This window comes from Diprion similis, chromosome 8 (assembly GCF_021155765.1).
Source record: "Diprion similis isolate iyDipSimi1 chromosome 8, iyDipSimi1.1, whole genome shotgun sequence".
NCBI lineage: Eukaryota > Metazoa > Arthropoda > Insecta > Hymenoptera > Diprionidae > Diprion > Diprion similis.
Window position 1 is genome coordinate 9,454,285 of NC_060112.1, and position 12,017 is coordinate 9,466,301.

The window sequence follows — 12,017 nt, forward strand, 5'->3', positions numbered from 1 at the left end:
GCAACGCATCAAAAGTTACAGCCAAAAAACTCATGATTTTCATCGCCATTTCTCTGCTGCTGGTCCTACGCTTTTTTTGATGTGTTTTCTGAGTTCCTGGGGGTCGAATTACACTAGAAATGATCATACAAATCGATTCCAAGACCAGAAATTTTCGGCTCAAAAAATGACCCAAAAAGTAAGGCTAACCCCTTTGGATTTTTGCCGAAAATTTCGATGACTTTGAAAAGTGCTGCAATTAATTCTTTCAGGCACTATTCCGACGTAATTTTGCGAGAGGAATCGATTAAGCGCAGTCCCAATACGCTGCGAGCAACGCATCAAAAGTTACAGCCAAAAAACTCATGATTTTCATCGCCATTTCTCTGCTGCTGGTCCTACGCTTTTTTTGATGTGTTTTCTGAGTTCCTGGGGGTCGAATTACACTAGAAATGATCATACAAATCGATTCCAAGACCAGAAATTTTCGGCTCCAAAAATGACCCAAAAAGTAAGGCTAACCCCTTTGGATTTTTGCCGAAAATTTCGATGACTTTGAAAAGTGCTGCAATTCATTCTTTAAGGCACTATTCCGACGTAATTTTGCGAGAGGAATCGATTAAGCGCAGTCCCAATACGCTGCGAGCAACGCATCAAAAGTTACAGCCAAAAAACTCATTATTTTTATCGCCATTTCTCTGCTGCTGGTCCTACGCTCTTTTTGATGTGTTTCCTGAGTTCCTGGGGGTCGAATTACTCCAGAGATGGTCTTACAAATCGATTCCGAAACGAGAAATTTTTGGCTCCGAAAGACACCGAAAAAGTAAGACTAACCCCTTTGGATTTTTTCCGAAAATTTCGACGACATGGAGAAGTGCTGCAATTAATCCTTTGAGGCACTATTCCGACGTAATTTTGCGAGTGAAATCGATCCGAGCGCAGTCGGAATGCCTTGCGAGCAACGGACGAAAAGTTTCCGCCAAAAAACGAAAGACGTATTTTCTCAATTACTCTGCTGCTGGTTTTTGCGTCGTAATTTCTCTGCTGTTGGTCCTTGACTTTTTTCCTTGTGTTTTCTGAGTTCTTGGGCGTCCAATTAGTCTAGAAAGGGTCATACGAATCGATTCCGAGACGAAAAATTCTTGGCTCCAGAAATGACCTCAAAATCTCGACGATCCCGAAAAGTGCCTCAATCAATTCTTCTAGGCACTATTCCGACGTAATTTTGCGAGAGAAATCGATTGAGCCTATTACGAATGCGCTGCGAGCAACAGCTGAAAAGTTACAGCCGACAAACTGAGAATATTATATGTAATTTCTCTGCCGTTCGTCCTACACTTTCCTTCTTGTGTGTTCTGGGGGTCTATCTAGTCTAGAAAGGGTTATAAACATCGACACCGAAGCAATAGAATCCTGACTCAAACACAAGTAAGCTTGACCTTTTCAGGGTTTTAGTGTTAGTTTCGACGACTTCGATAATTGTTGCAGATTATTCTCCGATGCACTTTGTTGACATAAATTTGTGGTAATGTCTTCAGAATCAAGAAATTTCCGTTGCATTGAAGTCGCCAATATACACTTTAACTAACTATCGTATCTCTCAACCTCTATCCGGTGAAAATTCTAAACGCAGAATCGGAAATCGTGGCAAAGCAAGATAATTTATCGACACCTATTCAACATATATCTTGTCTGCTAATTCTATCATTCGCCTTAAAGTCGACATAAATCAATTCATTCTCTATCCCTATTTCCGTGCAGTTTGTCCATTTCGTGAATCGTCAGAACGTCATACATACAGTAGGTTACAGTATACAGTTCGCTATGATCATCGACTGACGGATGCTACCCATTTTCAATCAATGCAAAGACCGAGAACATTACCAGAACTAATAACTAATTATATGTATTTTACTTTGGTTCAGTGTCAAATACACTCTGGATGTTTGAAAATTTAGTAGTCGGCAAATTCAAGCTATGGGGTATGATTAACAAAAAGACTGTCACCCATCTAAATGTATAATACTACCTATGGTAGAATTTATTTTCACAATGATTCAGAATGGTCTATAGTCTAATGATAATTGGTGAACATATAATACACATTCATCACGCGTTATATTGGTGGTGACTTGCACTGGTGGCAGTTTTCCATTTTCTGGTTGAATTCTTCAATTTGCAACGTCATCTCGAAGAAATTGTAGCTTTCGTGAATGTTTCTAGTTGCTGTGCGAAGGATTTGTTGCGGTGATATGCCAGGCTCTAAAACGAGATAATTCACCATTAGTCACTTTTACCAAGTTTCTTCTTTCCGCTATATTTTACAAGGAAAATTCTCGTTGCACAATAGAATTTATGTAAGGCGGAACTCACTTATTGCTAGATGAGCAGAAAGAGCAGTTTTATCTAAGGAAAGAGCCCATATGCGTAAGTTGTGGACTTTGATGACACCTTCGATCTCCATGAAAGTATTCTCGACCTGCGAATAATCCACGCCAGCTGGAATTCCTTCCATCAGTACGTTTATTGTATCCTTCATTATTGCCATCGTAGTAGCCAAAACAAGAGCCGAGAAGAAAAATGTGCAGATGGGATCTACGATGCTCCATTCTGGCTAAAATTTCATTTTTTCCGATTGAATATGACGAAATGAGCCAGACATTTATAATCATCTAAAATCTAATTATACTACATCAAAGTCATCCCGAGTAAGAAACATTACAGCTATTTTTCATAAGGGATACTTTAAGTAATAGTCAAGCTTTACCTTGAAGTAAATGACAATCGCAGCTATAAAAACACCAAGACTCTGAATAAAATCACCAATAACGTGAATAAGGGCTGCTCGAACATTAATATTCACGTCGTGACTATGACCATGTGCGTCACCGTTATCACCGTGCGCATGATGATCCTTCCCACTCGCGCCACCGTGAGCATGGCCATGTTGGTGTAGAGTCAATCCCATGCTACGAAATAACAATTATACCCACCAACAATAAGAGTGATTACTGTCACGTCGATATCTGCAGTTTGTATAGTTCATACGAAGTTAGAACGTAGGTTTATATATATGCCTAATAACTGATCGGTCCATACTAGCAAATATTATTTTGGCATCGTCATTAATTGCTATTTCATACGGTAGGCACTCAAATTTTCAGAAATTTTCCATCCATGTTATAACACTTGATACAACCGTACATTATAGTTTCAACATGTTACCGACAGGCATTAACAGAGTCCTAAACGAAACATTGTATCCCCCGAACGTTCAAGCACACGGAAAAACTGAATCTTTAATTTTACATTAATTATAATATACATTGTGCTAGCAATATTTTTCAGTACAATCTACAGTAATGTTTGAATGTATAAGAATGCTTTTCCCAAGCTGTTGACATTGTTCAAGTTCTCAGATTTTCAAAACCTCACACTTTTCGAACATTAGTGAAACTCGACGTGCTGCATGGGATGCACTTTCTTCATACTGCTATTGTTATCATTCTTGTCTATACTCACATGAGATTTACCCCAACACCTATCGCAGACGTGATGAGCATGACTGTTGAATCAATTTCAAAATCTTTATTGATTATTCTTTGCACGGCCAAGTATATCAACACAGCAGTCACAACCCAAATCAGAAGGACCGATGTCAGCGCTCCAATGACCTGAGATTAGATCGATTAGTAGAAAAAACATTAATAACAGACATATCTATTCACGATTGCTCGTTAATGTATAATTAGATGGCGAATAACTGGTGCCCGATTCGTTGCTGTTATACTTCCGCTATTCATATGTAGTTCGGTTTTACAAATCATCGATTAGTAATGAAAATACGAGTGTGTGTTACCTCCGCTCGATACCATCCAAAGGGCATTTTTCTGGTTGCTGGCCTGCTGGCTACCCATATCGAAAATAAAGATATCATAAAGGACGCAAAATCTGTAAGGAGATGCGCAGCGTCTGTTGCGATGGCGAGACTGCTTGACAATACACCTCCTGTAAGACAATTCTCAATAAATCTACAGTTAAACCAGAAAAATTTTATCACAGTATTTATAGATGTCTTCAACATTACGTTCAACATATTGAAACTTTACCTATAATTTCAGCAATCATGAAGAGAACGCAGAGAATACTCGCAATTATCAATTTCCTCCTTGCTTTTTTATCTATTTTGTCCTCTCTATCCCGATGACAATGATCTTCAACTGAAACAATTATGGTCTCATGTATATTCATGGCAGTTTAAAATAGATACGGTACCGCTAGCAAAGCGGAATGATGTTTTGATGAATATATCTAAGCAAAAGGCAAAAAATTATTCTTCTGTAATCTGCAACTCACATAAGGATGGGCTACGTTGATAAGATGGAATCGTAACCGTTTCGGAAGCAGAACCTTTCACAATTGTGCAACATCCGGATAACTTTCCATGGACACAAAATATCACCTTCTTCCCCGAATCATCCGGCCCATCGGAGTCGTTGTTGTTTGGTGGTATATTCGTGCCATAACCAAATACAGCGTTTTGATTATTTCTGCAGGATAAAAAGCCATCACATGTAAAAGAATATTGTGCTTAATGTTTTAGATTCATGCAGTCATGGTTTTCGACCTGAGTTTTATGTTTTCAGTAATAGACGTTGTAGTAACTCGGGTAAAGCGTGAACAATTTTGAAGGATTTTAGGGATGCAATCTGGTGTTCGGGCTTCGAAAAATCGTCTTTTTTTCCACATCTTTCGAAAGTATAATATATTGAGAGTATACTGTAAAAATTTTAGACCGAAATATGAAATATCTACAAAATTATACAAAATGTCGGGTACCAAAATTACTTAATTATAATAATGATTTCTTTTGTTTTCCCCCAAGTTCAACGAAAAAAATAACAATTTTTGAATTGTTTCTTTTTTTTTTAGAAATCCACCAATTTGTTATTTATCAATAAAAATGTTTATAACTAGTACGGGACGGAGTTACAAGCGTAAGGAACAATAATCAATTCGCTTTTCTTGTTTCAGATGACTCCAAGTGTCGTAATCACAAGCACCACCCACCTATCCCCATATAAAGGTGTCTACTTTAACTTAAAAGAATAATACGATTGCGCAAATTATTTTTTCTGTAGTTTAGGATGTCAATAAAAACATGTTCAAAAATTGAAATTACCGTATTTGATATGATTATAAAAAAAATCCTGAACTAAGCCTCCAAAATGGTCGTGAACACCAGACTACATCCTCAAACGTCTTTCTTATCTTCACTCACATTCGTTCAAAAAGTTAATTTCACATCTTCCACAATCAGCATTTTTTCTTGATATCCCCTGTTCTTATAATTAACTTTCTTTTGTTAGCCTAAACTTAAATGAAATCTGCAATACATGTTAAGCATTCCATGTCAAATTACAGAAATTCGAATTTCACTATTTTCAATTTGTTGGAAAACTTCGCTGCTGATAGTAGCATCTCCAGTAGCATCCTTAGTTAGGAAACAAAAATTTCCATGCGAATGTCTTTGAGATACGAAACCCTTTTATGTATTTCGTCCCGTTTGGGTTCACGTCGAAGTACTGAAGTACTGTAGTTCCGAATGGTCAAAGTCCCGAATGGTCAAAACTCCGAATCTTACTATACGTTTGCCGTGAAACGTTAACCGAGTAAAATACTTTTTGAGAATTTTTAAAAAGACGGGTGTGTTTCGAAATTCGGAATCTGCATAGCTCCGAATGCTCGAAACACCAAATGATCAAAATTCCGAACGGTTCAAATAACGTTTAGACGACAGCGTTATGTATGTACAATGTATGTACATCATGCATAAAGATGTAATAATAGTAATAATAATAATATATAATAGATAATAACAATAGGTATATCGCCGCCACTGCCGTCGTAGCAAAAAGTGAGGCGTTTTTTTAAATTTTTGAAAAGTTGATTTAACACGTACCTATGTGCGAAACTTTAATTTCTAATAGTCAATTGTTATTTATACGTTCGTCTCTCTCAAGGTACGAAAAATCAAGGGAAGCGTTTATTGAAAATCACTCTGACGAGAATAATCAAAATACAAATAATTGTGTGGAACAAAATTTCTGGTTAACTTCCACCTACACGTATTTCTAGTCATAGTTATAATTAGGAAAAATGAGCCTATATATATATATATATATATATATATATATATATATATATATATATATTGATATTATAAAATTACAGCATTTCATATAGACATATTCAATGGGGTTTGGAAGAATTGCATGTGATATTTTCATGGGAATTTTATGAAGTTTGTTTGATTTCGATACGGTTCGAAGAATGTTTACGGAAATTTCTGTAGACATTTTTCCGCTATGCTATACTGTACCCTTATCGAACGCGACAAGGTTTGAAATCATTTCATGGTATAGGAATGTAACAAAACGTTAAACGTTTAGCGTGTTCTTATCCTAAAATATCTGATCAAAATCTCTCATTATTACGTACTATCAAACTTTTTAATCTAAGTTTCTAAGACGCAATATATTATACATTATGTTATATATTATAATTAAAAACCATTTTTTCTGTAGTTATTTTGACTCGATAATTTGAATTTTTTTAAAAATTAATTTGAAGTAATATATACCTGCATACATGTACTTATAATATATACATGTACAGACGTTTCGATGAGGACACTAATATTTATGTACTTTGATGATAAAAAGTAATTGTCCAATACCGCTATGGAACAATAATTTTAACGAGTATTTATTGTTTCAACAGTGCGTGTCTAATACGTAGCATTCATTGTAAATTGATTATGAAGAAGCTAGCACTTAATTTTGTCAAAATAGCAAGTGCCAGAACAAAAAATACGGGTACCTTTTCTACCAGCGATACGTTAAGCATCAGGTCTCCGTCTCATTTCATAATTTTTTTATATTGAATGCGATTGAAGATTATTTTTAAGCGATTTACTAGAAAGTGGTCAAGAAAATGGGTGTTATTATAAAATCTCAGGTCTGTAGAGAAACGTGTGTATTCTTTGTTCGTGCTTTTGTAGTGAATCGATTGAAGTGTACAAAATTAACTGTACTTTATTACACTACGAAACTATTTTGAAACTGTATTCATTTGATGGCATACAATCGTTTTACACAATGGTACTGCAAATAAAATCAACAGTAACCTTTCGCCGTCTCATCGACACATCTCAATTGAACAGACTTTATACTTTACCCAAAAGTGCAACAGCTTTACGTCGTTTGTTGAAACGCGTAAAAAACATTCTCAGCAAGTGTACAAAATTTTATGCAATTAGCTATCCAATTCAATTTAATTCGAAAGAAAATGTCTGTGTGTTCGTTACGCATGTAGCTCATCGTTATACACCTCCTGATACCAACATTCCACAGTAAGTGACTAACTGCCAATCCTAGCTAATCCGCAGACCGATGTACTTATGACAGATGTGCAATACCACGGGTGATTATTATACAAACTATATAAATTTTTAAAACAATCTAACTAAAATTTGGTGTACATTAAAGAAATCGAAGGAAAAAAACGACTGCCACTCACAGCTTGATGGTCTCTTCGTTAATCATGACTATGACTGGGGTTGAATATCTTTTCACTGCTCTGAAGACACTAAATTATAGATAGTAATATATTTGTGAGGTCTCTCGGTGACCGTACACAGACGTCACTAGTTAAATAAACAAAGCACGGACATCCTTCTTCACTTTCCTTGGGTAGTACTTGGGCAACGTTGAACAAACACGCTGCTCCTTCTAGCCAGATAACTTCGACTCTTCTCAAGATATCGTGCGCGTTTACTCTGTGCCCCTGTAACTCCCTGTTGTTATCACTCCCAAGCTGGAGAGTTTAATCGTAATAAAGGTGTATATTTTTATATAAGGTAATACTGCAGCCAAATCCGATTGAATGAACTAAATTCCCTCAACTCTATTCGAATTATTTTCTGTTACCGATTCCTTCCAATATGGATGCGTTGCAAGTTTAAAAAAAAAAACTCGTATACATGAACGCCATTATACTATACCGATTGAGTCATCATTAGTTCTCTGAATCGACAATTATAGATATGATTTTCCATAAAATCATCAGTTTTATTTTCCTGTTACGCTTATCAACTCAACTACGTTATTCAAGACAGTAATATGGCACTGAGATTACTGTAATCAGCGACACAACATAACATGCTGAAGTAATGCGAGGTCATTATACTACACAGAAATCAATATCGATAAGTTTTAGCAAGATATCAAAACTGAATATTTATATGCGAAAGAAATGTAGAATGTTGATCCCGAAGTTAAAGATTTATTTATGAAATGCATCCGGTAAAGATGTGTTAAAGAACTTATTGCAAATCTTTAATGTTAATGAATATTTTTAAAATTTAAGCGTATTAGATCACAATTAAAATGTAAATTATGTAATTTCTTTCATCCAGAATCTAAATATTATGTGAAAATATGAATTTGCAGTTCTAAGCACATTCGATTATTGAGAATTGCTTGTAGGGAACATTAGATTGCTAAGAAATTACGTCCATTGTTTATCTGTAATTTCCTTGCGCTTGTGAATTATTATTGAAGGTCGATAACGTTTTTTGATATGGTTTACATTTGATTACCTATAAATAATCGCAGTTCGCTGATAAGTTAAATCTGAATAGTATACGTGGAAGTTCGATTGACACAGATCTGGATAATACGAATTGCAAGGTTCTTGCACTACAATAAGCATGGCAAATTTTTTAGGAAATTTTGTCCCATTGATTTCACAAAAGAAGAAATCGGTTAGGTAAAAATTGCTTTGACGACACAGTAATTGTCTATTGCTGTCACTCATCGGCAGCGGTTTCGCCAATTAACCACTTTCTGAAATACGATGTTGCTAATAACCGCCTGTGGCAATACCGGAACGGTAGGGACAAACAATCCAATAACGCCATTTGAAGACGTGTAAAATTCAGTGTCTTGGTCAATTACACTGCATAAAAAAATCGTCCTATTAAATTATAGAACCTTGGAATACATCATCGATTTTATAGCCAAGAAGCGAGACAGCCTCGACCTTCACAATTGCAATCTTTTAATTCATTCTTTTCCAGGGTCACTGTAACGACAATTACATCTAAACGAAAAATTTCGATGGTGAAATCTATGACCCGGAAATTTCAGATTACGTGTAGTTTATCTATTCGGTTAAGCCGCACCTTTCTTACAAAAAGTGCCGGTATATCGAAAGCAGATTCAAGTCTAAAAACATTGGATTTTCTACTAATTAATAAAGTGTATCAACTACGTGTTTCAACACTGAATTTTAAATTGGATTTCCCGGGAAATGATCGCCCTACAATACATGAATCTCTAAGCTCATCTCTTAATTTTTTGAAAATCTTGGTATCATCTTCTGTGGAGGCGTAAAACTTTCTTGGTGGTCTTGTATTGTATTATAAGCGAACATAATTATTGTTTAGTAGTTTAGTGTCATATCATAATGTACATAGACCTATACATATTACCTGCACAGCTTATTAAACCGATTTAATTTGTGTTAAATATGTAACTTAAATCAAATCGACTTCAGTATGCACACTGCACAGGTGTACGCGCAGCTGTACGTTTGAACTTAAGTCGATCATTTTATAAGATAAGTACACAACGAGCTATATATAACGTACACATCGTATCGATGTAGTTGCCTTAAAAGATTTGCATAATTACAACACTGCCTCTGTGGTTGATCAGTATTCTTACTAATTACTACATAGACGCTTGTGTCACGTCCAAGGGCAAATATAATCTTTGCAATTTTTACGGACGCAATTTAATTAAACCATTCCAGTACCTTATTACCCGATATCTCATGTCTGCTATTCACAACCGATCGAAATTTGATTTTGTAACATCTCGCAGAAAGAAATTTTTCATTGTGTATTTACTGTACAGACCGTAACTATTTTCATTTTTTACCATAACCGAAAAATACGGTCGGGGACAAAATGAAAATGAGGTTTGCTGCTGTAATCAGAAAATATATGCTTCCATTTCTGTCTATTGTGGTCATTTGTGCTATATTTTTACGTGTGAATATTGCGGTGATTTAATATTTGAGCAGCTATAAATTGATATCAAGGTCTTATTCGAATGAAAAACTTTAGTCAATTTAAAAAAGCAGATTCAATCGTTTTAATAAAAAGAAAATGTGCAACAGACGACTGTAATCACAATGATTAGTTAATTGTATTACATTTTCTGGAAATTCGAATAATATTTAAATCGTTGTTGTAACTATACCTGAATCTTGATTTTATTAGACTTTTCTAGTAACGAAAACAAATGATATTTCTCTCAGTCTGATCAGATGAGACGAATCGAATGTTCTGCCCATAAAATATAAATTGCGATTAATACACCGAAGCTTTCGCGAAACCAGTCCCTTGTAATCGCAACGATGATTCAGCTTGGATTGACGTGTGATTCATTCTGTGCGACACAGAATTAAAAGAGTAAGCTATTAGCATCGAGGGTAAACGTCTTAATAGATTTATATATACACACTCACGTTTGCCAAACCTTATCTCACGGTCATCATACACACGAAAACACTTGTGGAGAGTGAAAATAAAATAATAAAAAATAGAGCCACATATCGCGTTTGATTTGAAAATAATTCAGATCCCCGCAGCAGTCGATCGAGAGTACGTCGAGGTATCGCAGTACTAAGCAGCCCAAAAACACAAAATTGAGGTGTAGAAGACGCCTCATTTTGCAGGGCTCGTAGTACGGTCTTGAATTTTACTATCATATGTTTTCTTTAGCGTTCAACTTATGTTTCAAGATAGGTGAACCTATTTACAATAATTTCTTCCGAAAGTTACGTTCTATTTCACTATCGCCTTATCAGATTACACAGTTAAATGTTTATTTACTTGCTGTATTCGATATTCGTGGTTCCTTCCATTTCTGAACAGTCACTACTAGGAAATCCTCCCAGAGTTTCATGGGCCAGTCAATATTGGATGATAATAATTGTCGACCGTTTAGCACGAATTTGAGAATATCGTCAATTCACTTTTGACGGACGCGTGTACAGGCTGACCGAGCAAACTTACTTTATACTTATGAACACCGTCTGATTCTGACGGCCCAGGAAGTCATTCGATTGTGTTTATAGTCTAGCCCGATGTTTACAAAAATGCGGAAAGATACACGCTTCAAGTACCACTACAAAACCATTGGAAATACTGAATTCCATGACCTACATTATTTCACTCCGTTACACAGCATTTTGTAGTGTACATACCGCGAGATATGCGATTCCTAGAAGTTATTACAGATTATCTTTCCCGCTGTCCATACCGAACATTCGAATTACAATGATGTGTATTTTATATGCATCTCCACATAACGTACTTCCTATAACTTCACAACGATACGAAAGAGTTAAATCCGAGGGTTATGTGCTAAAATTGTTGTTGGTTTTATTCATCAACTATGAAATAAAAATTGGAATTCATATGCTAAATAAATATATTATAATGATGTCGATTTTCTGTTCAACTCTAATCGTAAGTGAAGGGCGGGAACATACGTTCAATATGCAAGTATAATTGATATTACAATCTATTTACAATATAACTTGTACGCGTATAAACTTGATAACTTATATCGGCACCGTTTTCGGGGATTCTAGGCTGCCCAACTTCTCCGTCACACGTGTGAGGTAATATGTGTGATTCTCAGACGTTATGTACTGCTTCTAACATAGAGCTTACACCAGTCCATGGCTTCTAGAGACATAGAACATCTTGCTTTTTTCAAGAGTTTTTCAACAATACCTTGAAAACTTTGACAGATTACGAAGACAGCTGTATCCCTTTTCCGGGTTCTGTATAACCCAGATAGGCAATTACCTGTGTCAACGCAAAAAAGTCTACTTGACTTATAGCTGCAATTTTTGCTGTCTCTTAGCCGAATACCTATTTCCTCAGAATAATTTAC

General features: G+C 35.7%; 1 protein-coding gene across 2 annotated transcripts; it reads right to left on the bottom strand.

The window, feature by feature from the left end:
* Window positions 1–1,991: 1,991 nt before the first annotated feature.
* On the bottom strand, window positions 1,992–11,218 carry LOC124409437 (zinc transporter 2-like). Of its 2 annotated transcripts, none has more exons than XM_046887039.1 (8): window positions 10,946–11,218; window positions 4,336–4,529; window positions 4,089–4,199; window positions 3,839–3,987; window positions 3,502–3,653; window positions 2,747–2,948; window positions 2,353–2,593; window positions 1,992–2,241 (listed from the first exon to the last, which is right to left on the bottom strand). In XM_046887039.1, exons 1-8 carry the CDS (start codon window positions 10,975–10,977, stop codon window positions 2,096–2,098), a joined length of 1,227 nt encoding a protein of 408 aa, XP_046742995.1. In that variant the 5' UTR covers window positions 10,978–11,218; the 3' UTR covers window positions 1,992–2,095. The 2 variants fall into 2 exon arrangements, with proteins under 2 accessions (XP_046742995.1, XP_046742996.1); XM_046887040.1 differs by lacking the exon at window positions 10,946–11,218 and adding an exon at window positions 7,561–7,969.
* Between the last annotated feature and the right edge of the window lie 799 nt (window positions 11,219–12,017).

Coding starts and splice junctions, on each gene's coding strand:
- LOC124409437 (XM_046887039.1), bottom strand. CDS start 10,977: ATGGAAGGAACCACGAATATCGAATACAGCAA. Junction 3,654..3,838: donor TTGGATGGTATCGAGCGGAG/GTAACACACACT, acceptor ATCTAATCTCAG/GTCATTGGAGCGCTGACATC. Junction 2,242..2,352: donor TTCTGCTCATCTAGCAATAA/GTGAGTTCCGCC, acceptor ATCTCGTTTTAG/AGCCTGGCATATCACCGCAA.